The sequence below is a fragment of the Vicugna pacos genome, chromosome 3 (genome assembly GCF_048564905.1).
Source record: "Vicugna pacos chromosome 3, VicPac4, whole genome shotgun sequence".
NCBI classification, from domain to species: Eukaryota; Metazoa; Chordata; class Mammalia; order Artiodactyla; family Camelidae; genus Vicugna; species Vicugna pacos.
Window position 1 is genome coordinate 6290406 of NC_132989.1, and position 22436 is coordinate 6312841.

At 47.3% G+C, this 22436-nt stretch overlaps 1 protein-coding gene, 1 long non-coding RNA gene and 5 other non-coding genes across 9 annotated transcripts; 4 read left to right on the forward strand and 3 right to left on the reverse strand.

Annotated features, from left to right (window-relative positions):
- Nucleotides 1-644: 644 nt before the first annotated feature.
- Nucleotides 645-10436, reverse strand: TRIM41 (tripartite motif containing 41). Of its 3 annotated transcripts, none has more exons than XM_031673227.2 (6): nucleotides 9215-10436; nucleotides 5555-5650; nucleotides 3576-3839; nucleotides 2994-3016; nucleotides 2666-2730; nucleotides 645-2262 (listed from the first exon to the last, which is right to left on the reverse strand). In XM_031673227.2, the coding sequence occupies exons 1-6, from the start codon at nucleotides 10022-10024 to the stop codon at nucleotides 1658-1660; spliced, it is 1863 nt and encodes a 620-aa protein (XP_031529087.1). In that variant the 5' UTR covers nucleotides 10025-10436; the 3' UTR covers nucleotides 645-1657. The 3 variants fall into 3 exon arrangements, with proteins under 3 accessions (XP_031529087.1, XP_015101248.1, XP_006211975.1); XM_015245762.3 differs by having other exon boundaries at nucleotides 2666-2793; nucleotides 9215-10432; XM_006211913.4 differs by having other exon boundaries at nucleotides 2666-2793; nucleotides 3576-3806; nucleotides 9215-10429.
- A 448-nt stretch (nucleotides 10437-10884) lies between these two features.
- LOC140691012 (uncharacterized) lies at nucleotides 10885-16009 on the forward strand. Its single transcript, XR_012066462.1, has 3 exons — nucleotides 10885-10975; nucleotides 15049-15335; nucleotides 15725-16009. It is a non-coding gene; the product is annotated as an uncharacterized lncRNA (long non-coding RNA).
- Nucleotides 12101-12173, forward strand: TRNAV-CAC (transfer RNA valine (anticodon CAC)). Its single transcript has one exon. It is a non-coding gene; the product is annotated as a tRNA-Val (tRNA).
- On the forward strand, nucleotides 12557-12629 carry TRNAK-CUU (transfer RNA lysine (anticodon CUU)). Its single transcript has one exon. It is a non-coding gene; the product is annotated as a tRNA-Lys (tRNA).
- TRNAV-AAC (transfer RNA valine (anticodon AAC)) lies at nucleotides 15410-15482 on the forward strand. The gene has a single exon. It is a non-coding gene; the product is annotated as a tRNA-Val (tRNA).
- Nucleotides 16010-20746: 4737 nt separating the features above from the next.
- TRNAK-CUU (transfer RNA lysine (anticodon CUU)) lies at nucleotides 20747-20819 on the reverse strand. The gene has a single exon. It is a non-coding gene; the product is annotated as a tRNA-Lys (tRNA).
- A 445-nt stretch (nucleotides 20820-21264) lies between these two features.
- TRNAA-UGC (transfer RNA alanine (anticodon UGC)) lies at nucleotides 21265-21336 on the reverse strand. Its single transcript has one exon. It is a non-coding gene; the product is annotated as a tRNA-Ala (tRNA).
- Nucleotides 21337-22436: the final 1100 nt, after the last annotated feature.

Sequence of the window (22436 nt, forward strand, 5' to 3'; positions counted from 1 at the left end):
ATCAGGTTAGTGCAGTGTACTTCAAACTGGGGCTCTGGCTAAAATGGAGTTCGTGATTTTATTGGCTTTAGTTCTTTAAGGTAGGGCAACTCTCACCAGAATAGCTGTTGCTTAATAACTCCTTTTCACTCCTGTAATTGAAGATTTTAAATTCTTGCACTAGTGTAGTCTGGAGGTGTTCATAAATACAATCAATCAGATGGCTTTTCTTTAAGTAGCAGATAAATGACACGTGCAGCATAGAGGGCCGCCTATACATACCCTCTAACTCATAACGAGTGGCATGAGACCTCTGACTTCAGCTTCTGTGGCTTCAACTACATTCAATGACACAAAGACTGGAAATACAGGGTGCCTAAAACTCCTGGGCTTAAGGGCCATGGCTGTGGAGGTAGAAAAGTGACAATTGATCTTCAAGTAGATACTCAGAAGGACCTGCCCATAAGAAACTGGGTAGGGTATTCAAATTGGGGGGGTAGCAATTTATACCCCAATCTGCGGAAACAGAATCGTGCCTGGTAGGGAAGGCAATCAGCCCCCATTCTGTGGCATCTCACTTAAACAGGAGGGACTGACTTGCTATGGAAAAAGTTACATGGCTTCTAAATTAATCTTTACTCATCTAAAGGAATGGACTCCACAAAAGCAGCAAATAGACTTTTTATTTCCACAACACAACCCTTCCCTTTCCCCCAGGAGCATAAATTGACCTCAGCCATCAAAGCAGAGGACAAAAGCTGATAAGTGACAAGGCAAAGGGTTACTAGAAAAATAGATTCTGCCCAAGGCTCTCCTCCCAGGGTTTCAAATCCCTGTCCCCAGGCTCCCCTCCAAGGCTCACCAAATGGAGGGAACTAAAGAGATGAAGAGAGGCTGGAAACTTCACGAAAGGAACTCCATTCAACTAAAGGGAAAGGAGCCTGGCAGTGAAAAGACCTGAGGGGTAGGGGTGGGCTGAGCTTCAGCTCCTAGATTAAGTGCTGAAAAAAGAGGGAGAAAATAATTTATCAGGTGATGTGTAGTTTCAATTGTGTTGACCATCTGAGATCTCTCACTGAAGCTAAATTCTGGCCAGTCTATGGAGGTAGAAATTGGGAATGGAAGGAAAATGTAGAACCCTTCCTACTTCCCCTGGAGAGTAGACTGTTTACTACCCAGCTCTACCCTTTTCCCAGCCTGCCTCCCTATAAAAGCTTCCAAATCCCTTAGCTAAGATGTGCATCAGAAAATGGAACTGGAAAGAGGACTGTTCTGAGTCTTGCCCAAATCGTCCATCCTCAGAATTGACATAATAGTTGAACAGGGGTGGGTGGGGAAAGGGAAATTCAGTAAATGAGATTACAATCTCCCCTCATCCCCTACTCAAAAACTCAGACCCCTGGGCGGACAGAGGGAGGGACGACCAGGCAGCTGTTCTCATCAGGGAGCCATGCAGACCTGCTGGACAGAGTAGGTGAGAGAAGGCTGAGCTGGAGGCCAGGAGAGTTCTCTATGCTCCTGGAGGGAGAAGCAGGGGCCTGGGGTCAAGGAGGAGCAGGAAGCAATGCGGTGACAAATAGTGGGAGGGGCCTTTGAGCCCCCAAACTTACGGGCCACCCTCCACCACCACCCGCCCCTCTAGTGTTGACCAGAGGGGCCCCTGCGGGTGGCAGGCTGATCAAGGGCAGAGCTTGATGCGGGTGCCCTTGGAGAGCACCCGGAAGAAGGGGAAGACACGCTCGCCCAGGAAGGCAGCCGAAAAGGTATGCACGTGAGCCAGAGTCTCTGCGTTGTAGAAGCCCAGGCGCCCGGCCTCATAGTCCAGGTACACGCCGAATCGCCGCGGTTTCTCACTCGGGCTCAGCAGTGTCTGCTCCGTTGAGCTCTGTGCCTGGTAGCGTTTGCCGTTGGTGCCCACACACCACACTTCCCGCTGGAGCAGGGGCTGCTGAGGCAGGTGGAGTCGGCGGCGGCGATGGTGATGGCGCGAGGAGGAGCTGGCATCCCCACTGCCCACAGAAGACCCCCCAGAGCCCACCTTCTCCTTATGATGGGTCGATTCACGGGCAGCGCCCACCGCCCAGCCCCGCCGCCCACCCACCTCTACCTCCCAGTAGTGCCGGCCAGAGCGGAAGCCCTGGGCCCCCAGTACACAGCAGTCGGCCGAGAAGCGCTTGGAATGGTCAGCAACCTCCTGCCGCCGCTCTGCCAGGCGGACCCCGCGGCGGTCGGGTGACAGCATCAGGGCGGGGTGAGCCGTGTCGGGGTCCAGCGTCAGGTCCACTTGGGAGGAGGGAGGACAAATATACCAGGGATGGAACGACTGCTCCCCATCAGCAGCTAACTCCAAGGTCTGGCCTTTCTCCCCCTCCACCGTCCATCTGTCCTCAGCTCCCCACCTCAACCTAGAGTCGGGCTCAAATTCCCGAAAGCTCCACCTCCTTCCCCACTCTTGTTCCTAGGACACCAGACAGGTCTTCCCTCTGGCCCTGGCCCTTCTTGCCACCCCCCAACCCCTACACCTACCTGGGCTAGGACAAGAGCTACTCTTGAAGCCCCAGGTGGCCTGCCTGTATCGTGCTCCACTTCGGCACCCACTCTCCCCCAGGGCCCAGCTTCCCTCAGAACCCAATCTCAGGCCTGTGAAGGGAAAGGCAAAGGAAGGCCGAACAGGTGACCTCCCTACCTCGGGCAGCCTGACAGAACATCCGGCTCATTTTCCTCACGATGGCGTCTGTCAGGAAGTCATGGCTATGGGGTTGACATGGGTCAGGGGACCAGACCTCTGGGGGCTGCAGCTGTACTTCTTCACACCTGGAGGAAGGGGACCGGGCAGGGGGTGGGACCATGATATTCCCAGAGGAAAGAGCAGAAACTGAGGGGAAGGGGAGGAGGGTCCAGGAGGCAGAAACTCGGGTCCTGGGGAAGGAAGGAGAGGAGCGGGATATCCAAGAGAGGCAGGGATGGGGAACCAGATGCCACTGGGTCACAAAGGATAAAGGGTGGGAACACACCTATTGAAAGTCTCCTTGATGTCCTGGGAATAACAGAAACAAAAAGAGGGAGAGGGAGAAAGAGACAAAGAGAGAGTCAGCTGCACAGGGACGGCTCCCTTCTCCCCATCTGATTCCAGCCAGAGAAAGGACTGTAACTTGAACAGGGAGTGAGAAAAAGCACACTCAAGGCCCTCCATAAACATGCATCCGTCTCAATCACCCCTATGCCTCAGCATGCCTAATTCAACTCATCCTGCTGTGAGTCCAATGAATTTTCAACCCCAGTAGAAGAATTTTCACAGTATGACTTGGTCGCCTTTTTCAGGATGTCACTGTTGAAAATTCTTCCTTCAACTCACTTAAAACCCTCCTTCTGCAACCGCATCTCCTTTCTCTTCAATGGGCATCATCATCACACACACCACACTCTGCATTAAACTCTGTCTCCAGCCTCAGAAAACCTTTTGGTCTTCAGGTTACATCATTGTGGGTTCCTCCCAATGAGAAGAGAGGCGGCTCTGGACAGGTGTCTGGGAAGCACCGCACGACAGAGCGGACACAGGGCTCTGACGGGTGGATAGGGAAGGGGCCATTGCTCACCTGGAGCAGCCGCAGGCCCCCTTGCTGGCTCCGCTCCTGGGCCTCAGCCAGCAGGCGGCTCAGCTGGGCGGCCTGCTCCGAGAGGCGGCCGGCCACGGCTCCCGCGCGGCCCAGCTGGGCTTCGTGCATCTCCCGGAGGCGCCGCTCTAGCCCTGCCTGCTCTTCGGCCAGAAACCGTGTCAGCCGCCCAAATTCTGAGGCCACAGCTGCCAGCTCTGACTTCATCTGGCTCTGGGATGATGCAAAGGGGATGGTGGATACCACCTCAACACACAGAAACATAAACCTCCAAGTTTACAACTGCGGCCCCTCAGTCCAAGGCGAAGGAGCCCTACATTCTGTACGGAAAAGGTCCCAACCCCTTCCCTATCTCCTGGCTGTAGCAGGCACCACTCCCACGCTCCCAGCACACTGGTCCCAAACTCACCCACCTCTGCCTACAACATTTATCTCCACCTTGGCTACCTAACTTGACTCAATCTTCAGGTCTAAGCTTAAATGTTCCCTTGAGAAAAGCCTTCTCTCTCCTCCAGATCGAAATTAGGACCACCCCCCATAAATATCACTGTATCTCCTCATGGCACTTTTCTTAACTTGAAATGTTATGTTTACATTGGAGTATCTTTTAACACCTGTGTCCCCACTGCTCTGTAAGCTCTGCTACCGCAGGGTCTTCAGACCCTGGCACAGTGCCGACCACAGAATAGGTACTTGGTAAGAATTTTTTGAAATGGATAAAAAAAATTCAGGAATCAAGATCTTAAGTTAGGGCCTGGCTATACCACTAATGACCTTGGGAAAAGTCACTCAATCCTTCTAGATCAGGAGACAGCAAAGTTCTGCTATAAACGGCCAGATAATCTTTTATACTTTAAGGACCAAGAAGCAAAATCAAGGTAATAAGTAAGTAACATCGATGTATGAGAGAAAACTTCTGCCCATTCCCACCCCATTTGCCTGAGCTGGGCAATCTCGGATGGTGGGTGCGCTGGAGACATTCTTAGGAAAAAGAGTGACAGGCCAGAGTTGGAAGGAAGTCCTGGCTGGCCAAGTGGGTAAAAGAAACAGTCAATGTCACTCTCTGTACCAAAGATACTCAGATCCTGATGCCTTCTCTGCACCCCAGGAGCCCAAAAATCTCAACTTAGGCAGCTGGCTAGAAGCAAGGTAACTCCCTGACTCCCAGACTCAAATTCCACAATTCAGTGCCTAGCAGTTGCCAGCCACAGGGTCCCTAATGCGTAGGTGGCGATGAATGAGTATGGGCCCTGGGAAGCGGCAAGGTTCAGCCACCCTGCCAGGGGTTGGGGGGATGGGGGAAAAGGTCAGACAGGAGGGATGTCCTGGCTTGGTCCCTGAAGTTCAGTGCCAGGCCATTCCAGTGCCTGCTGGCCTTAAAAAAGAGACAGGGGGAAGGGGTGGGAAGGGGAAAATACCTAAAAATACTCCATGGGGAGGGGTGAACAATAATGAAAAAGGCTGAGAAACACTGGACTAGAAGACATCAGGTCTCTGCAATGCTAACATTCACTAATTCTTCCCCTCTATTAAACACCCTGGCCCCCTCTCATGCTCAGGGCTGCTCTGCCCACCACCCACCATCTATCCTGGGGCCTCGGGCTTCTCTGATGGCTGCTATGTGCATTTTGCCTTGCCCCCTGTGCTATCTGGCATGGTGGGCACAGCAGTATGGGGCAGTGGCTCTGGGGTTAGGTGTCTGGGGTGGTAAGCCTGGTCTGCAGCCCTGGGGGCCAGGCACCCAACCTCTGTAAACTAGGCCTATTTTCACTCCATTTTGGAACCTAGGAATACACGTTTCTTGGTCCTCAAAGGCCCCTCTCTCCTCACAACCCTGGGAAGGTATCTACCTTTCTCCACTGCCCCTCGTCAGAGGGTCCAGTCACCATTTGTGAGAGTGGGCAGCCCACCTTCTGCTCTGACCACAGAGCCAGTCAGCCCTGTCAAGGACATTTACTCACCTTCAGCTCTGTCACCCGCCTCTCCTCCTTGGCCTTCATCTTCTGCACAGCCTCCAGGTGCTTCCTCAGCGGTTCCACATGCCCCTGCAGTTTGGCCTGGGGGATGGAGAAAGGAAGATCAGAGACCTGGGATGGGGGAGGAGCCTGCGCACATCCGCCATTTCTCCCTGCAGTGGGTTGGGGCTCAAAGCCTGAGCCCCACCAGAGAAATCAAATGAGCATCACACTCTCTTCCTCCCCTTTCTTCTCTTCAGATGACAAAAGCCTCCAACTCTCCGCCTGCACGCATATAGATCCACGCTCTAAAGGTAGGATCCTGACAACGACATAACCACACACTCAGAGCTAGAATGAACCTGGCTTGAGCCACTCACCACACAAAGTCTTCCCATATGGTGTCCCCCCTCCCAATGAGCAATCTTCCTCATAATTTTGATCTCTAAATAGTTTTCCAATGACTTTATGCCTGTGCTAAAAATCCTTCAATGGTTCTCCACCACCTGCAAAATATGAGGCTCTCACTGCTCTCTCATTTCTAGGCTCCTCTCCTGCACCTACCCCTTCAACACAGACTCTTAGTTTTAGTCATATAAAACTCCGTGTCTTTTCCTGAGCATAATTCCGTAACTTTATCCGTGCTGTTCCCTCTGCCTGGGACTGCCCTTCTCCACTTGGCCCGAGGCATTCTTCCTTTAAAACCCATCTACCTGACCATGGCCCCAGTGGTCCCCATCTCCAACCTCCTCTGTGGTTCCAAGGAACAAGAATATACCTCTGCAATCCTTCCCGGGTGCTATTTACAAGTGTCCCCAGCACAGGGCCTCATGGGAGCAGGGACCTCCCTTTACTTATATTAATTTCAATGCTTTTCTCTGCCCATCGGCTTTCCTTCCCATGCAATTAGTTGCTAAATGGAAAACAAATACCCTCTCCTCCTAAGGTATTCACTCGCACAGCAAATATGCACTTGAGCTCTGTATTCCAATCATTCGTAGGAGAGTCTTTTTCTTTGAAGGGTTGTGAGGCCAGATAAGCCTGACTTTGGGGCTCTTTCCTCTTTTTATGTCTTCTACGTTTGCTGCCTCTCTCCCTCCTTTTCCTTGAGGGGTAAGAAAGGGTAGAAGAGCTGAAGCCTAGATGCCAATCTGAACCTGAGTGCAGCCAGGTGACCCGCTGCAAGCTGTGCTTCCAGTTTCCTCATCTGAAAAAGGGAACTGGGAATAACACAACCTACTTCATGGACGCTATGCTTGGCACAGTGTCTGGCATGTAGCAAAAGATCAGTATTAAATGTTATCTAGAACTCCTCACCTGGGTCTAAGCTGCCAGCGACGGCCTGATAATGACCTTTCATCTAAAGAGGTTACTGACCTGGAGTACAAAAGGCAGCTGTTTGCACAAGGTAATGGGTGAAGAAAAAATTGCAATATTACAATCAACCCATGACATAAAAATAGCACAGACCACACAAAACTTTGCCTTTCGCTATTACTTTCTCCTTTTCTCCAGGAGTGTCAATAATTTCAACTCTATTAACTCAGAATTTATGATGCTTAAATTTCCCATTTAGTATTTTTCCAAAATTGTTGACAAAAAATTCATACACACAAATCCAAATAGGCTATTTAAGTGAAATTTTCAAGGATCTTCAACTTTTTTGGAGCTTTCTTCGTATACCATTTGTGCATTATTACTTATTCAATAAAGACATATTTCTACAGAACAACACTATGCCACGCTAGTGCTGGTTAGTGTACGTACGAAAGGAAACTACTTGCCTGTAAAATACCCTAAGTAAGTTAGAAAGGGAATCATTCAAATTAGTTCCATATAATAAAACTTATGTATTTACATTTGCTAATCAGTTAATGTCAGATTATTGGTGTCTATGTGGCCTCTCCAAATTGCAAAGCTCTGCAGGGTTAGCATTCAACAGACATGGCTATCACAAATTAAATCCAGTTTCAGAAAGCTCTTCAGAAGAGTCCTGCAAGGGGAGAGTGGAGAAGGGGGATGCCCATGGATATTCCACCCTGCGATACAGTTAACAAAGTGACTACACATTGTGTGATGAGCACAGTTAACTAGAAACTGAGGGGATAAAAAGGGAAGGACAAAAGGAGCTCACAACCTCGCCTGATAATGTAGGGCCTGAAAGGAAGACAGTATTACAGTGCAGTGATTCCTACAGTAGGCTGGGCTTTCTAAAGATATTCTCCCTGTCACTGGTTCAGAATCTCCAATGGTAGGGCCCACTGTACCTCTGAGACTCTCCACTAATAATTCAATCAGCCAGGTTTGACAATCTGCGGAAGGAATAGTTACTTGTCATAAGAAGTGCAGGTTTGTCTTAGCTATATGTACCATTCGTAGCTAACAAACCCTAGACACCTTACTCTAAAATTGGGTTAATGACAACAGTACCAAAATGAGGTTACTGGAGGAATCAGGAGAAGATGTGAAAACACAAGTCATAAAACAAAAAAGCTCTGTACAGACTACATAGAAGCAGCTACCCTCTCTTCCTCGTCCCACTGCTTCAAACCCAACTGGGCCTTCACTAAATAATGTTCTCTCTGCTGGCTGTCTCACACACAAATCTCCTTCACCCAAGTCCAGAAAGAGTCAGGATCAGAAGTAGGAGGCAAGATATTAACTAAACTAGAATCAGTCTCCAAGGAGAAAAGTCACACGTCCGAAAAGTCAAACAAACAGGAGGCACCTAAATGGTGGTGACGCTGTTAACAGTATAGGCCAGGGGAAGCAGCCCTGGGCCGGGGGAGGGGGCATAGCCAAGTCTATCACTTACTAGTAGCCGTCTGGCCCTGTATGTATTACTTAAATCTCTCTTATTCTATTTCCCAATCTGTACAATGGCAACAGAAACCACATCAAACTCACAGGGCTGTTCTGAGTTTTACACGAGATAGTCCACGAAAGGTGCTTAGTATGGTGCCTGAGGTACATGCTAAGCGTTCAGTAAATATTAACTTTTAATCCTGGGTAAATTGAAGTTCAAAGACATTCACAGACCAAGAGGCAGGTCTTCTGACTTAAAAGCCTCTCTCTTTTTTCTAAATTCTCAGGAAAGGTAAGAAGTCCTGGCCACTTCACCAGAATGATGCAGATCCAACAAAATTCCTCAAGAGGAGAACCAAGCTATATCATGGAGTGGGTGGGGAACCTATTAGAAAATAAGTGTAGAGCATTTGGGTCTGATACCATTTGGGTCAATACTACACTCCTGTTCTTCCTTTCTTATTTGAGGCCCAAGTTCTTTTCCATTTCTAGGGACAGATTTAAGACTCATTCAGAGCTAAATGAGACTGGTGGTAAAGCCCTAGGGGCTTGTCACTTGCACTCCTATACTTAAGACAGTGGAAGTGTAAAACAGCGGTAGCTTTTCCCCAGGAGACAAAGCCCAGTGATATGGCATCACCAGTTCTGCCGATTTCCTATGAGGAAGCCACTCTTCCCTATTCTTCATTGTGTCTACTTTGTCTCACTCTAACCCATCTTGGTGCCAGTAAGTGCTTAGGTCAGGAGAATCAGCTCAGCAGTGTATGAGATACTTTAAGGGGGTAAGACATGTTTCCTTTTCCCAGATTCTCTTACTTCCTCTCCACCCCCACTAAACTCCCATCTTTCTACTTCTCTCACCTTGTACTCCTGTACCACCTCCTCCAATGGCACGACGCTGTGCTGTTTGTGGCTCCTGGATTCTCGGCACACCACACAGATGGCCTCTTCATCCACCTCGCAGAAGAGCTTCAGGGCTTCTTGGTGTTTGGGACAAATGCCCTGCTCGTTTCCACGGCTGCTTCGACCAGGAGTTGGGTGCATCTGCCGAATCACCTGGACCATGTTGGCCAGCTGCAGGTTGGGGCGAAAGCTCCGCCTGGGAAAGCTCTTGCGGCACTGGGGGCAGGTGAAGCACCTCCGAGGGGCTGGAGGCGGCGGCAGTGGGGTGACGGGATCTAGCTCCTCTTCCTCGTCCTCCTCCAGCACTTCCTCCTCGTCCTCCTCATCCTCCCCTCTCAGATCCTCCTCCATGTCCTCCAAGTAGTAGTCCAGGTCTTCCTCCTCGTCCTCCTCCTCCCATACGTAGTCCATGTTGTCCCAGTTGGACCCGCCCATGCCACTGGTCCAGAACACACCCTCCTCTTCCTCCTCGACCTCCTCCTCCATGTCGCCCTCATAGTCTTCATCCCGTATGGGGGTGTCCCACCCCCCACCAGCCCCCACAGCCTCCACTTCCTCCTCCTCTCCGTCCTCCTCCTCTTCCTCCCGATCTAACTCGTCCCTGTCCTCTTCATCCTCCCCTCCCCACAACTGGGTTACACACACTCGGCAGAAGTTGTGCCCGCAGCCGATGGACACGGGGTCCGTGAAGTAATCGAGGCAGATGGCGCACACCGCCTCCTCCTGAAGGGTCTGCACAGGGTTGGGTGCCATGGCAACGGCAGCCATCTTAGTGTCCAGCCAGCCAGTGTAGATGGGCGGTGGGGGGCGGGGGCGGGGGTCTTCCCTCTTAGACGCCCTGACGACCCAGCCCCACCCCCAGCCCTGCCTCTCCACACCTTGCCTCAAGCGCAGCCAGAGAAATGTCCTCCCGACAACCCACCCCTCCACAGAGTTCCCTACTCCCGCACGATAACCGTGTCCCTGCGAGGGGTGGGGACAGAGGTAAGCGCTACCGCCAAGTCCCTCAGGTGGCCCTGAGTGCAAATCTGCCCCAGCGCTCCCTCGGCCTCCTCATAAACCCCCGCCCCTCCTCACTTCCTGGCTCCTCCCCTTAATTTCCGGCCTTCCTCCCAACACTTCCGGCGCCTACGAGCTACCCAAGCTCGCGAGTTCCCTCCGCGGTCGCGCTACGCCCTTTTCTGCCCCCCACCCCGCCCTGGCCCCCTTGACGACAGGAAACAGAGAGGGGACGCTCTAGCAGGCACTCGGGAGAAGGGCGAGAGGCTAGAAGGATAGAGGCCCACGTCTCTGTGATATGAGGGATCTGGGAATGCAGACGAAACAGAAGGCCAGGCCTCCCCCATCGCCTGCCACTGGGGGTAAATTTCGGGGGACAGTGGTAGGGCTTGGCGCCCGTCCGCCTTCGGTACTATGACCGCATCGGCCCAGAGCCATCCTACCGAACGGATTCGGAGAATTGCAGCAGGAACTCCCCACCGCCGATTCCGGAAGCGGAGGGGCGGGTGTCGACGAGCGCCCTGAAGTACTTCCGGCCCTTCTAGGCGGAGGACTTTGTTGTTTGAGGACTCCGAGCGTCGCTCCCGGACAGCCTAGGGGGCGGTGCCTGTAGAAGTGCGGTGATGGTGGGACTGAAGACACCCCCTGCTCCTTCCCATAGTAGAAGGCATTTCCACATCCGTATTAGAAACTGCTGTCAGTGACTATAGCATCCTTTAGGTGAGCTTCACTAACTGTCCATCAGTAAAGGAATGGTGGCAAATCATTACGTGCGTAGCGGAACACTTTAGATGTAAAAAGGGAATCCTCTTCAAAATGTATTCTAAAGTGAAAATTCGAAATGTATTCTGAAGTGAAAAAAGCAAAGTGCTGAACACCGTAGAGAATATCTGTAAAAAAGAGGGTGGGGATAGGATGTTAAAAGTATTTGATAGCTTTATAGTTCCGTGTTTAAAATGAAGGCAATAGTTCCTGTATCAGAGGGTTTAGAGACATTAGGGTTAATGTCATGCAAAACGATTAGAATGTTACTTAACACATAGTGAGATACAAGGTTTAGCTACCCATTGTTATCGTCGTGTTATCTCTGGAAGTGTACTAATAGCAGAGTCTCTGGGAAGTAAGGGATACGAAGGACACTTTTCCGTATATGTCATTATGTGTCTTGAATTTGAACCAAGTCAATATATTGCCTTAAAGAAAAAGAAAAAAGGAAAAAAACGGATGTTATCAATTCATTCAACACTTTGTTCGCTGTGCACCCGAGTGCTCCACGTCCAAAATACCTCGAAGTCTGTCTTCATGGAGTCGCAATCTAAGAGTAAGGACTCAATTAGTTTGAAGAATTGATTTTATTTGAGAGAATCCTATCCGGGATATAGATTGATATTAGTATTAGTAAAGATGCTGCTGTAGTACCCAGAGCGTCCCTGCCAAATGGATTATTTGTGCAATAGAAATAATGCTTGATGCTTTAAAAAATTTTTCGCTTAATTAAAAAAAACTGCGGGGGAAGTTACAGGACCGTTACTCATGTACAGACTCCCCAGTGAGTGTTAGACTCTGTACGCAGAATTTACCTTGCTCTCGAAGCGCCTCCCGTCCCCTGGGGAAACTTCAGATGTACGCGTGCTTCCTAAGGGGTGGTCTGAACGGTCCAAAACTACGGATCCTCGTGGGTGAATTATACTAGGCCGTGCCAGGAGCTTCGAGCGCTGCTGTGGCAGAGAAGTACAATCATAAGACCTAAACGCAGCTCAGCCGGCCGCAGTAAATTCTTTGCCCGCTGCAATTCTCGGCAGTGTCTAGATTCAGGGAGTTATCAGCGTCCGCGATAGACAGGTTGTTTCCGTAGTGTAGTGGTTATCACGTTCGCCTCACACGCGAAAGGTCCCCGGTTCGAAACCGGGCGGAAACAAGTTTTGTTCTAGTTTTTAATTCTATAGTCACGGCTTGTCCCGCTTTCGGGGTAGTGGAGGCTGTCAGAAGCAGTGAAAAAAATGGTAAATGTCCATCTCTGTGTCAGGTAACGAGGGGGCACCGCAGCAGACCACACTCTCCATTAAGTCTTGTGATGTAAATTGAAGTCTCGCACCTCAGCTGGTCTTTTTGCTCTTCCCCTCGAAAGCCCGCACGGCCACCTCTCTCCTATGTCAGATCCCTCGAGTCTAATCACTGGGACAGAGCCAGGCGCACAGTAGGCCCTCCAAAATGCTTGTGCAGTTGCTTCTCAAAGTGTGTCTATATATCCTTGCTTGTGGGTCTTGGTCCCCTGAGACGGAGACGAGCTTCTTGCCAACCGCCCGGCTAGCTCAGTCGGTAGAGCATGAGACTCTTAATCTCAGGGTCGTGGGTTCGAGCCCCACGTTGGGCGTTGCCTCCCTTTTGGAAATGAAGGTCAAGAACTCGTAAAGGCACCTCAGGCCACGATTTCGCTTGCTGAAATTTGCCTACCAATGTCCAATGTCTATTAGTCACCCTCTATTTGCGAGACGACCCGCCCAGGTGTCTCTAGTAAGCTACCCTGGGAGGGCGGGCATGGAGTGGCCTCTGGAAGCTGTGGTGGGACTCCAGGGCCACCCGATTGGCGACCACCTTATGAGGTAATTTTGAGGTTACTGTTCTGCGCTCTCACCGCTGCCTCTCGGTTTCGATATCTGGTAAAGAAAGAAGTACTCTGTAATTGGAGACCCTCATGTTAAGTATATTCTCTTTAAGCTCGATATTAAGAGTCGATCTTTTGTGGAATGTTACCCCACACATCCCAGCCTCCACATCCCGCCCACACACAAATGAATTTTAGTAAAAATGTCCTTTTGGGGGGAAACACCCTCACATGAATATCCTCCGTTTACCGGTCTTGTCGCGAAATTCTCCCTTAACTTCATTTGAATTCATTTCTTTGTATTTACTGTTTCTCAGTCCTGCAAATTCAGCCCATTTTCCATTTTCCGTCCTTAGAAGTCTCCCCACATGACATACCAGATCACAAGAGAAGTCTGTTGATCACACAAAGCCGGTTTATTAAACTTGCTTAGCGAAGGATAGCATCGCCTTCAGTTTCGGAAGTGTATGGAAGGGCGAAGTTAGGGAGGGTTTAGCACTACACCCTCTGAGGGCAGTCTGGACAGGAATTGGGCAGAGTTTGTAAAACGCGTCCCTGGGGAGTGACTGTTACTATGGTCTTTGCTTGGAACGTAGGAGTCTAAACAGGCTGGTGTTCGAAGAGTTTGAACTTTGGCGTTTTGTCTTACACAAAAGCTTGTGGATTCGTTTGCAAAATGGTTTCAAGGTCGTTTTTACCACCTTCACTGGGACTGGAAAACATTCCTGAAAGAGCCAGGCTTTTTCACTGAGACAGCCGAAGTGGACAGGTTTCTCTTTCCTGTCTCCCAACAAACCAAGGGCACGCCCGCCTGACCTTTTGCTGCAATTCCCGCTTGTGTCGCCTCTCCACCCTTTCCACCGCCGCCCCTCTGGCCAGGTCTGATTTGGAATCCCCTCCTAGTAAGCAGCGTGACCTACGTTGCTCTTGGCTTTCACCAGTTCAAACCTTAAGCAAACGCGTAGTAAGATCTTTGGTCTTTTTCTCGGGCGGTGATAAAGGCCGCAGAGGCAGAAGGACTCGCTCTGATTTATGTTCTAGAGGGATTCTTTCAGGAATGATGAGCAGGAGTTGTGAGGGGAGTGAGGCTGCATCAGGGAGAGGGGCTGGAAGGACACAGCCAAGGTCCAAACAGGAAGCGGCCGGCGCCGGGGGCTGGAGAAGGCTGGATGCGTGGCTTGTGTCCTGGACCGGAGAGGGCTCTCCGGATTTTTGCTTTACGTGGTTTAATAGCCAAGATCAGAGACTGAAGTTTGGGAGTGGAGGGGGAGAGAGGAGAGAGGAGTAGTGATTTCAGTCTTGAATAGGTTGTGGGACATCTAAAAGGACATACCCAGGATACGCGGATTTGAAACTTGTGGAGAACAGTCATAGCTGGAGTCAGATGCGAGGGTAGAGGGTGGCTCAAGCTGAGATCTGGAATCTGACCGTCGGAGAGATAGACCTGGGTACATGGAGGAGGAGTCGGTATAGGAGGAAAGGCAGCAGTGAGGCTTCCATTGAAGCCAAGGGAGTCAAGATGTGCAACAAAGAGGGGACAGATGGGTAAAATCAAATTGTAGTAGAAGTAGGGAAAATGGTAAAGCGTGCATGGACTGGGCCACCTACAGGCCCCCGGTGACCTTGAACTAGACTCGGACAGCAGGGCCTCCGGCCCTGTGCTCCGGTGGAGCGGGGTTTTTAGAGTCACAGGCGTATTAAGGATCCCTATTCAGTAGCACTCAGCCTCCGTTCCAATTCCTGGCTGCCTAAGTCTTTGGGAACCAACGTCGGCGATGGAAAAGCGCTTTGCAATATTAAATCATGGATACTATTGATTTGCATACATGTTGGTCTACATACAACGTTAAACCTCAACCCAATTCTGGACATTGAATGCTAGGATTAATGAGTTTTATTTTTATAAAATACTTAAAAGATTCCATTACGTTTTCAAAATTTAACAAAAAATTTCAGCTTTATTTAAATAACATCGACCTAAAATTTGATATTCAAATCAATTAATGTCAATCTCTCATTTATTGTTAATAATTTTGTATAATTTATAAGAAATACATAATTATTTTGAAAGCATATGTAAAATTAATTTTATTTTTGCTTGTTCATATTTGCTTTAATTTATATTTTGACGCAAATATATTCGAATCTCCTGTAGTTTGAATGCACTTTGAGTTTTTGAATCCTTTAGGTCAATCCTGTCAATGGAGCACAAATTATGTGAAAATTTAAACCCTTAAGCTGTCTCCCTAGAAGAGAGTTAATGAAGGTCATCCAATGTCAAGCCACATCTTACCTTCTCTTCTGCAAGGCCTGCGGCTTTTATTCACTCCTTTTTTAAAATTTTTATTTTTGTTGCTCGACTTGTTTTCGCAACCCACTAACAGGTTGCTTTCCGCAGTTTGACATACATTGTTATCCGGAGCCGACCGACCGATATTGTGGGGCGAAATGGTTCCAAGGGCGCTGATGTAACAGGTAAGGCCAGGGTAGCTGGGCCATGACCAGGACTACAAGGCCTATAAGACTTAAGGAAAGATGCGCTGTCAGCTGTTTCCGTAGTGTAGTGGTTATCACGTTCGCCTAACACGCGAAAGGTCCCCGGTTCGAAACCGGGCGGAAACAGGGGGGGTTCCCTTGGTTTTTCATTCCTCCCAGAACAGTTCTAATTAGTTTATGTACCTGTTTACTTACTGTCTTTGGTTGCCAGAAGGTTTGCGCATAAAAACACGCAGGTTTTACTACAGTTTTATCTGTGCTCCTGTCTTTTCTGATCTATTACCAGTTCCCTTCAACTAGTATATTCCAGATCTCTAGGCCTACAGTGCGAAAAAGGTGGCCTATGTCATTAGACCCTACCTCCACAGAAGTTACAATCCCAGCCGATTAAAAGGCGACAAACGGCGAGAATGAGACAGAACAAGCACTGCTTGGAGTCTTCAAACCAGAGTTCCTGGCCGAAGAGGTGTCAGCAGAGACGCACACGGTGTGGACCTCTGCCGTGCAGCACGCTTCTACACCTGGAGGACAGGGTTCATGCTTTCATACACCTGACAGGCGGCCAACTTACACACTTGAGAAGCAGCTTCTTTCCCAGCACCTCTGTCAAGCTGGAAAGGCAAGTAAATAAAACATTAACGTGGTAAGTGAAATTCTCTTGACAGTTTCACACGTCTTAAATGCAGACAAAGCGTAACCAAAAATAGTCCAGTGATGGCAAAAGTTGTTAGGCCACGTGCATTGGCATAACTTACACACAAAATAATCAATATCATGCTCATCTCTTTACCATCGGTCTTTTATACTTGTTTGTATACCTTATCAGAATTTACAGATATAAACCCAACCAAGAAGGCCAGGGCCCAGCCATGGAACTTAAAGCCCTAGAGGACTGAGCCGTGAAGGATTTTGGACCCCGCTTGAAAGAATTCACCCGGAGTTTCCCCTGCTGACCCAATTTCTTTTTTGTCCTCATGTTTTACTGACTGATGTGAGATGATCAGTACATTCCCCCCATCCTGGGCTCTGGACTGCCCTCTCCGAGCTGACCTCCTTGGTTGGCCCCAAGACTCTAGGAGGCCAGGACCATCACTCAGTCCTGTCACTCTTCTCCAGGTGGATTTTTGGTCTGTGCCTCGGCTAACATGAGAGTTATCTGTCCTCCTTGGAGAGACAGTAAACAAATCCAATACAACACAATCAAGCCCAAAGAACTAGCTGGGCTGGGCAAGAAGCTCTACAGGAAACTGTCTCATGTGAGTCATATTTCTTTTGAGTTACATTTAATGCTAACTCGTCAATAGGGCATTACAGCTTTCCTAGATTCATCTTGTTTCAATTAATGCTAAAACTATTCCTTTTTTAATGCTTAAATTGTACCTTCTTGTCAGTGGGAGCCCCTTTAAATTGGTCTCTCTGTCCTTTCAGCATTGCCTTGACAATCTGAAAGCACCAGGGAGCTTGTTCTTTTGTTTGTTTATTTGTTTGTTTGTTTAGTGAAGAGTAAAACAAAAGCGCCAAACTTCGGTGCTAGGGCAATGCATGGGGCCAAAGGTCCCTGGGCTCCCCCAGTTCTGAGTTATCCTAGGGAAAAAGTTTACAGGGTATGAGCTTACACTGGGGGGTTCTGTTTAATTGTAGCTTTGCCAGATCTTTACTTTTTAAAAAAAAAAAAACCTCAACATCATTACTATTCCAAATGATTTACCTATATCTCTCACTCAGAAGTAATTGTATTACTTTTTGCTTTATTTTTAAAACTTTTATTAGAAAATTTAAAGTAGATAGAACGGAATTACAAAATCCCAAATACTCATCACCCAGCTTCAACACTTGTCTCTCCACCATTCCTGTTCTATCTCTGCCCCTGCTACTTCCCACTCCACTCACTCTTTTCTTAATAGTCCTCATAGATCTCATGGCCTGTCCTTCTGTGGTCACTCAGTTGGTCATTTCCCCTTTCCTCTGGTTGTTCTGTTACTCCGTAAACCTTCAGAGTTAGGAAATAAAACAAAGAGCTACAAATCCCATGAACTGGGTCCTTACCATGGACTAGAAACTGTTCCAGGTGCTGGACATACATTGACCCTTTTGTATCTTTGCAACAAACCTATGGTGAATCACTATTCAAAGGAAACTTCATTCATTCATCCAATTACATTGCAGTGAAAAAGACAGGTCAGGTCCCCGGAGTCTTCAGTGTTTACCTTCTGATAGGTAATTAAATAACAAACAAATAAACAGAAAAATAATCTCAGAGAGTGACAAGCACTATGAGGAAGTTAATGAAGGTGATCTGATAGAGTGGCAGGCAGAGGAAAGGTGCATCAGAAGATGTGGCAAAGAGCTGAGTCAGGAAGATGAGAAAGAGCCAGCATTCCAAAGATCTTGGGGGAAGAGGCCTTGGGGAGAGGAAGCAGAGTCCAAAGGCTCTGAAGTCAGAGTAAACTTGGTGGATTCAAGGACAGAGGGCAGACGAGGGGCTTGGAGGCTAAGGAGCTATACCTCCTTAGCTCTGTACCCTGATGACTGCATCCACACCACTTCATGGTTTTGTTTGCAAGTGGATAGAAAAATTAATGGAGGACACTGGATCTTATGTCTTAGAGGACTCCCAAAGAGGAACACAGTAGGAGTTTTTTGTTTTTTTTTTAACACAAGGTGGATATTTTAAGGACAAATAAATGAACACATAGGTTCACTCAGAAAATTGCAAATAAACAATAAACCTGGAGTTTCTAAGTGCTATGGGTCAGTGATTAAAGCAGGGAGCCTACAGCAGCAATAGAGAACATTCAGGCACCAGCTCAAGATTCCAGATATGAGAGCCAGTCTGTGCCTCATCCTTTACCTAACCATGAAATGAGAGGTTCAGATAAAGTCTGTAATTGTCATTGGAAAAGCCTAAGAGTCTGTCACCAGTGCCTTAGAGATTCAGGATGATGCCTTTTCGTAACCTTAATTCACAAAGGAACCAGTGAAAGGAGTTGCTCCTGTTGTTTCAAAAATTTCTAGCTTTGTATGGAAAACAACAATATTTGTAAGTTGAATTAAAACTCTTGAGAAGACCTTGACTTTAACATTTGCGACTATAAATACATTGAATATTAGTCACAAAAGAAGTATGTATTCTTTTCCATATTTAAAAGGCTGCTCCTTGCCCTTATACACTAAACATCTCAAATGACAGCAGAGAGGGTTTCCCAAAATATCCGGTGATTTTAATCCAGTTGGTCCTAACACAGAATGGTGGAGCAGGTCATTCTGGGTCATCTCTTTTGGCCACTCTTCCTCTGGCAGGCAGTCCTCCAGAATTAGCTTGCTCTGGTTGACATTTTGTCTTCCTCCTTACCCAAAATTCGCATTCCCCATGAAACCAGCATGTGACTGAGACCTGCCTTTTTTTCTGAGGGGAGTTGCTTCTTTAAACTAATGTGACATTAAATGAACAGCAATGAAATAATGGGGTGAGCATTTGATGATAGTTGAGCCATCTGTCCTCATGCTACATGGACAGTGGGAGAATGATTTTGTAAAGTCTGGGTAAGGGAAACAAGTGACTGCTAAAGAAAGAGATGCTCCTGGAGTATTTCTAGACTAGTTAGAATATAGCCATGAATATATTAAACCTGGAGATAATTTTGTGTTTCAGTGAGGTCTTTAAATTAAAATATTCAAGTGGCTGGTTGATTAATAGTTTTCATATAAATTATATATTATCATTACTATAGAACACTTCACAAACTACATGCATGATCTAATAATTTACATATGTCCTACATGACACCAAGGCCAAGTGGAAAATCAGATATAAATTTAATTTCTTATTTCTGATTGGAGTCTTTCTGTACAAGGGAGGAAATTTGCAGAGTGAAAAATAAATAAACAGGCATTTCCAATTACATCATGGCTTTGCAAGTGAAGAAAACATGATGAGCAGTGCAGAAACGGGTCTGAAAACAGAGAAAATAATGTTATCCTATAGAATTGCATGAGAAATCATAAATTAGAGTTGATAATGTGATCTTTAAAACCTTTTGTTCAAGTACGCTCCTGTGAGGGGCAAAATGAAAATCCTTCTCCTGGCTAGGTTGGTACGCTGTGCACCCTGCAATGGTTATTATCTTATAGGACAGTGAGGGACCCTGGCAATTTTAAAGGGGTAGGGACAGTCACATGTTAGGTTTGTTGCTAAAGTAGCCCATTGCCACCAAAGCAATGGAAAAACAGTCAGTTTCATTCACTGGTGGGAGGTAATATCAGCCTGTAGGACCCACAGCCTGGTGATTTGTCTTTTTCAATAAAACTATAACTGCATATAAACTTTGATCCAGCAAATTCATGTCTGGGAATTTTGCTGCACAGATATAAGACAAAAGTGTAAAATGACAGTGCTACATGCTTATTAACTGCAGTATTGATTATAATAAAAGAGAGTGTAAACTATAAATATCCATCAGTATGTGATCTGTTAAACAAACTAGGATTCATCTACAGTGGAATATTATGCAGCTGCAAAAATAGGGAAATTTCTATGTCTTGAGATGGCAAGACCTTCAAAATGCAACAGAGCTGTAATTATCTTTTTGTGTAAAATAGGGGCAAATAAAATATATTTGCATCAAAAGAAACTCGAAGAATATGTACACAGATACAAAAGTTGTTATCTAAGGAGGAAGGAGGGAAGTTAGATTCTTTTCGCTGAATATTTTTATAGATGATTCCATTTTTGAGCAGTACTGTATATTACCTACTCAAAAGATGTTTAAAATGCTCATGTTGTGGTGCAAACTCTGGAAGTAGTATGGTGATTCCACAAAAAATTAAGCATAAAAAATACCACATGATCAGCAATTCTACTTCTAGATATAGACCGAAAAGAAGTGAAAGCAGGAATTCGAACAAGTGTGCTATTAGTACACCCATGTTCATTATGCTAAGTGAAATAAGCCAATCAACAAAGGACAAATACTGTATGATTCTTCTTACATGAGCTCCCGAGAGTAGTCAAAGTCATAGGGACAGAAAGTGGAACGGCGGTTGCCAGCGGTTGGGAGAAAGATAGAACGGGGAGTTCATGTTTACTGGGTAGAGTTTCGGTTGGGGAATAGGAAAAAGTTTGGCGATGGATGGTGGTGATGGTTGCCCAACAATGTGACTGTGTTTAAAGCCACAGAACTGTGCACTTAAAAATGATTAAAATGGTACATTTTATTACGTACGTTTTAAACAGTTTCAAAAGCTCATTTGTTAATAGATGAAGGACATAACCAACCGCGAAAGATCCAAGTCACTATTGCATATTATAAATTTACATTATCGGAGTTTTTGGTATTTTCTGAAAGAGCAAAGAATTGTTTCAATCCAGGTAGATGATTAAAAGAACATTGCACCCAACGTGGGGCTCGAACCCACGACCCTGAGATTAAGAGTCTCATGCTCTACCGACTGAGCTAGCCGGGCGGGATGAAAGGTGTTGTTTCCAATTTTTGTGTTAATCTTACTCCACTTTTGAAGTTGGCGTTTACCTGGGGCAGGATCGGACCACTAAAGGGTGCTTGGCAACCTGGGAGACAGATCTGCCTATCGTGCTCGACTAACCGTCCATTTGACTTACGTCCGTTTTCTGCTTGCCCTATTCTGCCAGCGACCTAGCCCTTTTCGTCCCTGGGAAGACTCACGGGGCAAAGAGGAATGAAAACATGCCATCCACACGCTCACTCTGATTTTTCAGTCCTAAGTTTAAAGGTAGCGTCAGGAGCGTGGCTTGGAGTGAGTGGAAGCTGCCGCCGACCCCTCCCAACCCGTAAAAACTCCAGGCTTTGCGGATTTTCCCTAGGGCTCTGGAAACACCGTGCATTTCTAAACTTGTGACAAAAAAAAAAAAAGAGGGACACGTAATCCGCGCTGGAGATGCCGGGGATCGAACCCGGGGCCTCATACATGCAAAGCATGCGCTCTACCACTGAGCTACATCCCCGCTTCTTTTTTCGCTCTTCCTCACGTTGCCTTAGTCGGTTATTGGCCTAGGGCGCGGGGTGGACGGTCGGCATCTGCTCGCCGTAACACCCCAGAGACTGCAACGTCTGGCGGATAGCTCTGCAAGCTGTTCCAGGGTCCTCTACTGACACCAGGCGAGCGGACCTCCACCGACGGACGCCCTGGTGGAGCACAGGGCCGGGATAAATACTTGGAGGCAGCGGTGGAAAAAAGAAGGGAAAGTCATCCAGCACGACGCCCAAATATGAACTGTGAACCGAAAAAAGAAAGACTGGGTGTAGGATCCTACGTTTAATAAACAACAACAAAAAAAGGGAGAATGTGGTAAAATATTTAATATTTGTATAAAATAATTCAGAATTGCAAAGTTCATTGCTTGGATTGGAAGGGGACTGGGGCGTAGGCGAAGGGCAGACTTTTCACTGTGAATTGCCCTATATATCTGAATTTTGAGCCACGTTTAAGTCAATTCAATCGAAGAAAAGTTCACCCCGCGCTATTGTATGTACTAAGAACTGCTCTTAGAAAACTTGAGGTCTAACCGTGAACATAACTGACATAGTCCATCCCCTCTAACAGCTTACATTCCAGTGGAAGAATAGTGCTCGAGAAAAATAGAGCCAGCGTTCAGGGGGAGAATGTAGTAATCTGGAGGATTTGAGAAGAGGGCCCTGATCTGACTTAACATTTTAGCAAGATTGTTCTCAAAGCTGGATGGAGAAGATAGGGCAGGGAATCGGCATAGAAGGGGAGAGAACTGTTGCGACCACCAGATTGTAGGAGATGATGCAGTGGAGGGGGTAAGAGAATGAGGAGATGTTCAGGACTAGGGGTGGGGCCTGCAAATTTTTTCCCTTTTTTTTTTTCACTCTTACGTTTTTAATGCTGAGGTTAGTAACATGAAGACAATGAAAGAAACGGCTTTAAGGAATATTAATATCCCACGAAGTTATTTAATGTTTTTATTCCATCAGGCAAGTCGGTTTTGACTAATTAAATCTGTCATTTTTGGTCAGCTAAGTAACTTTTTCTGGCCTGGGTTTGCTTGTCCTGAAAGGCGCTGAGAAAGGGTGTCAGGAA

Coding starts and splice junctions, on each gene's coding strand:
- TRIM41 (XM_015245762.3), bottom strand. CDS start 10,024: ATGGCTGCCGTTGCCATGGCACCCAACCCTGTGCAGACCCTTCAGGAG. Junction 3,840..5,554: donor GGCGGGTGACAGAGCTGAAG/GTGAGTAAATGT, acceptor CTGTGTGTTGAG/GTGGTATCCACCATCCCCTT. Junction 3,017..3,575: donor GGGGCCTGCGGCTGCTCCAG/GTGAGCAATGGC, acceptor TGTTATTCCCAG/GACATCAAGGAGACTTTCAA.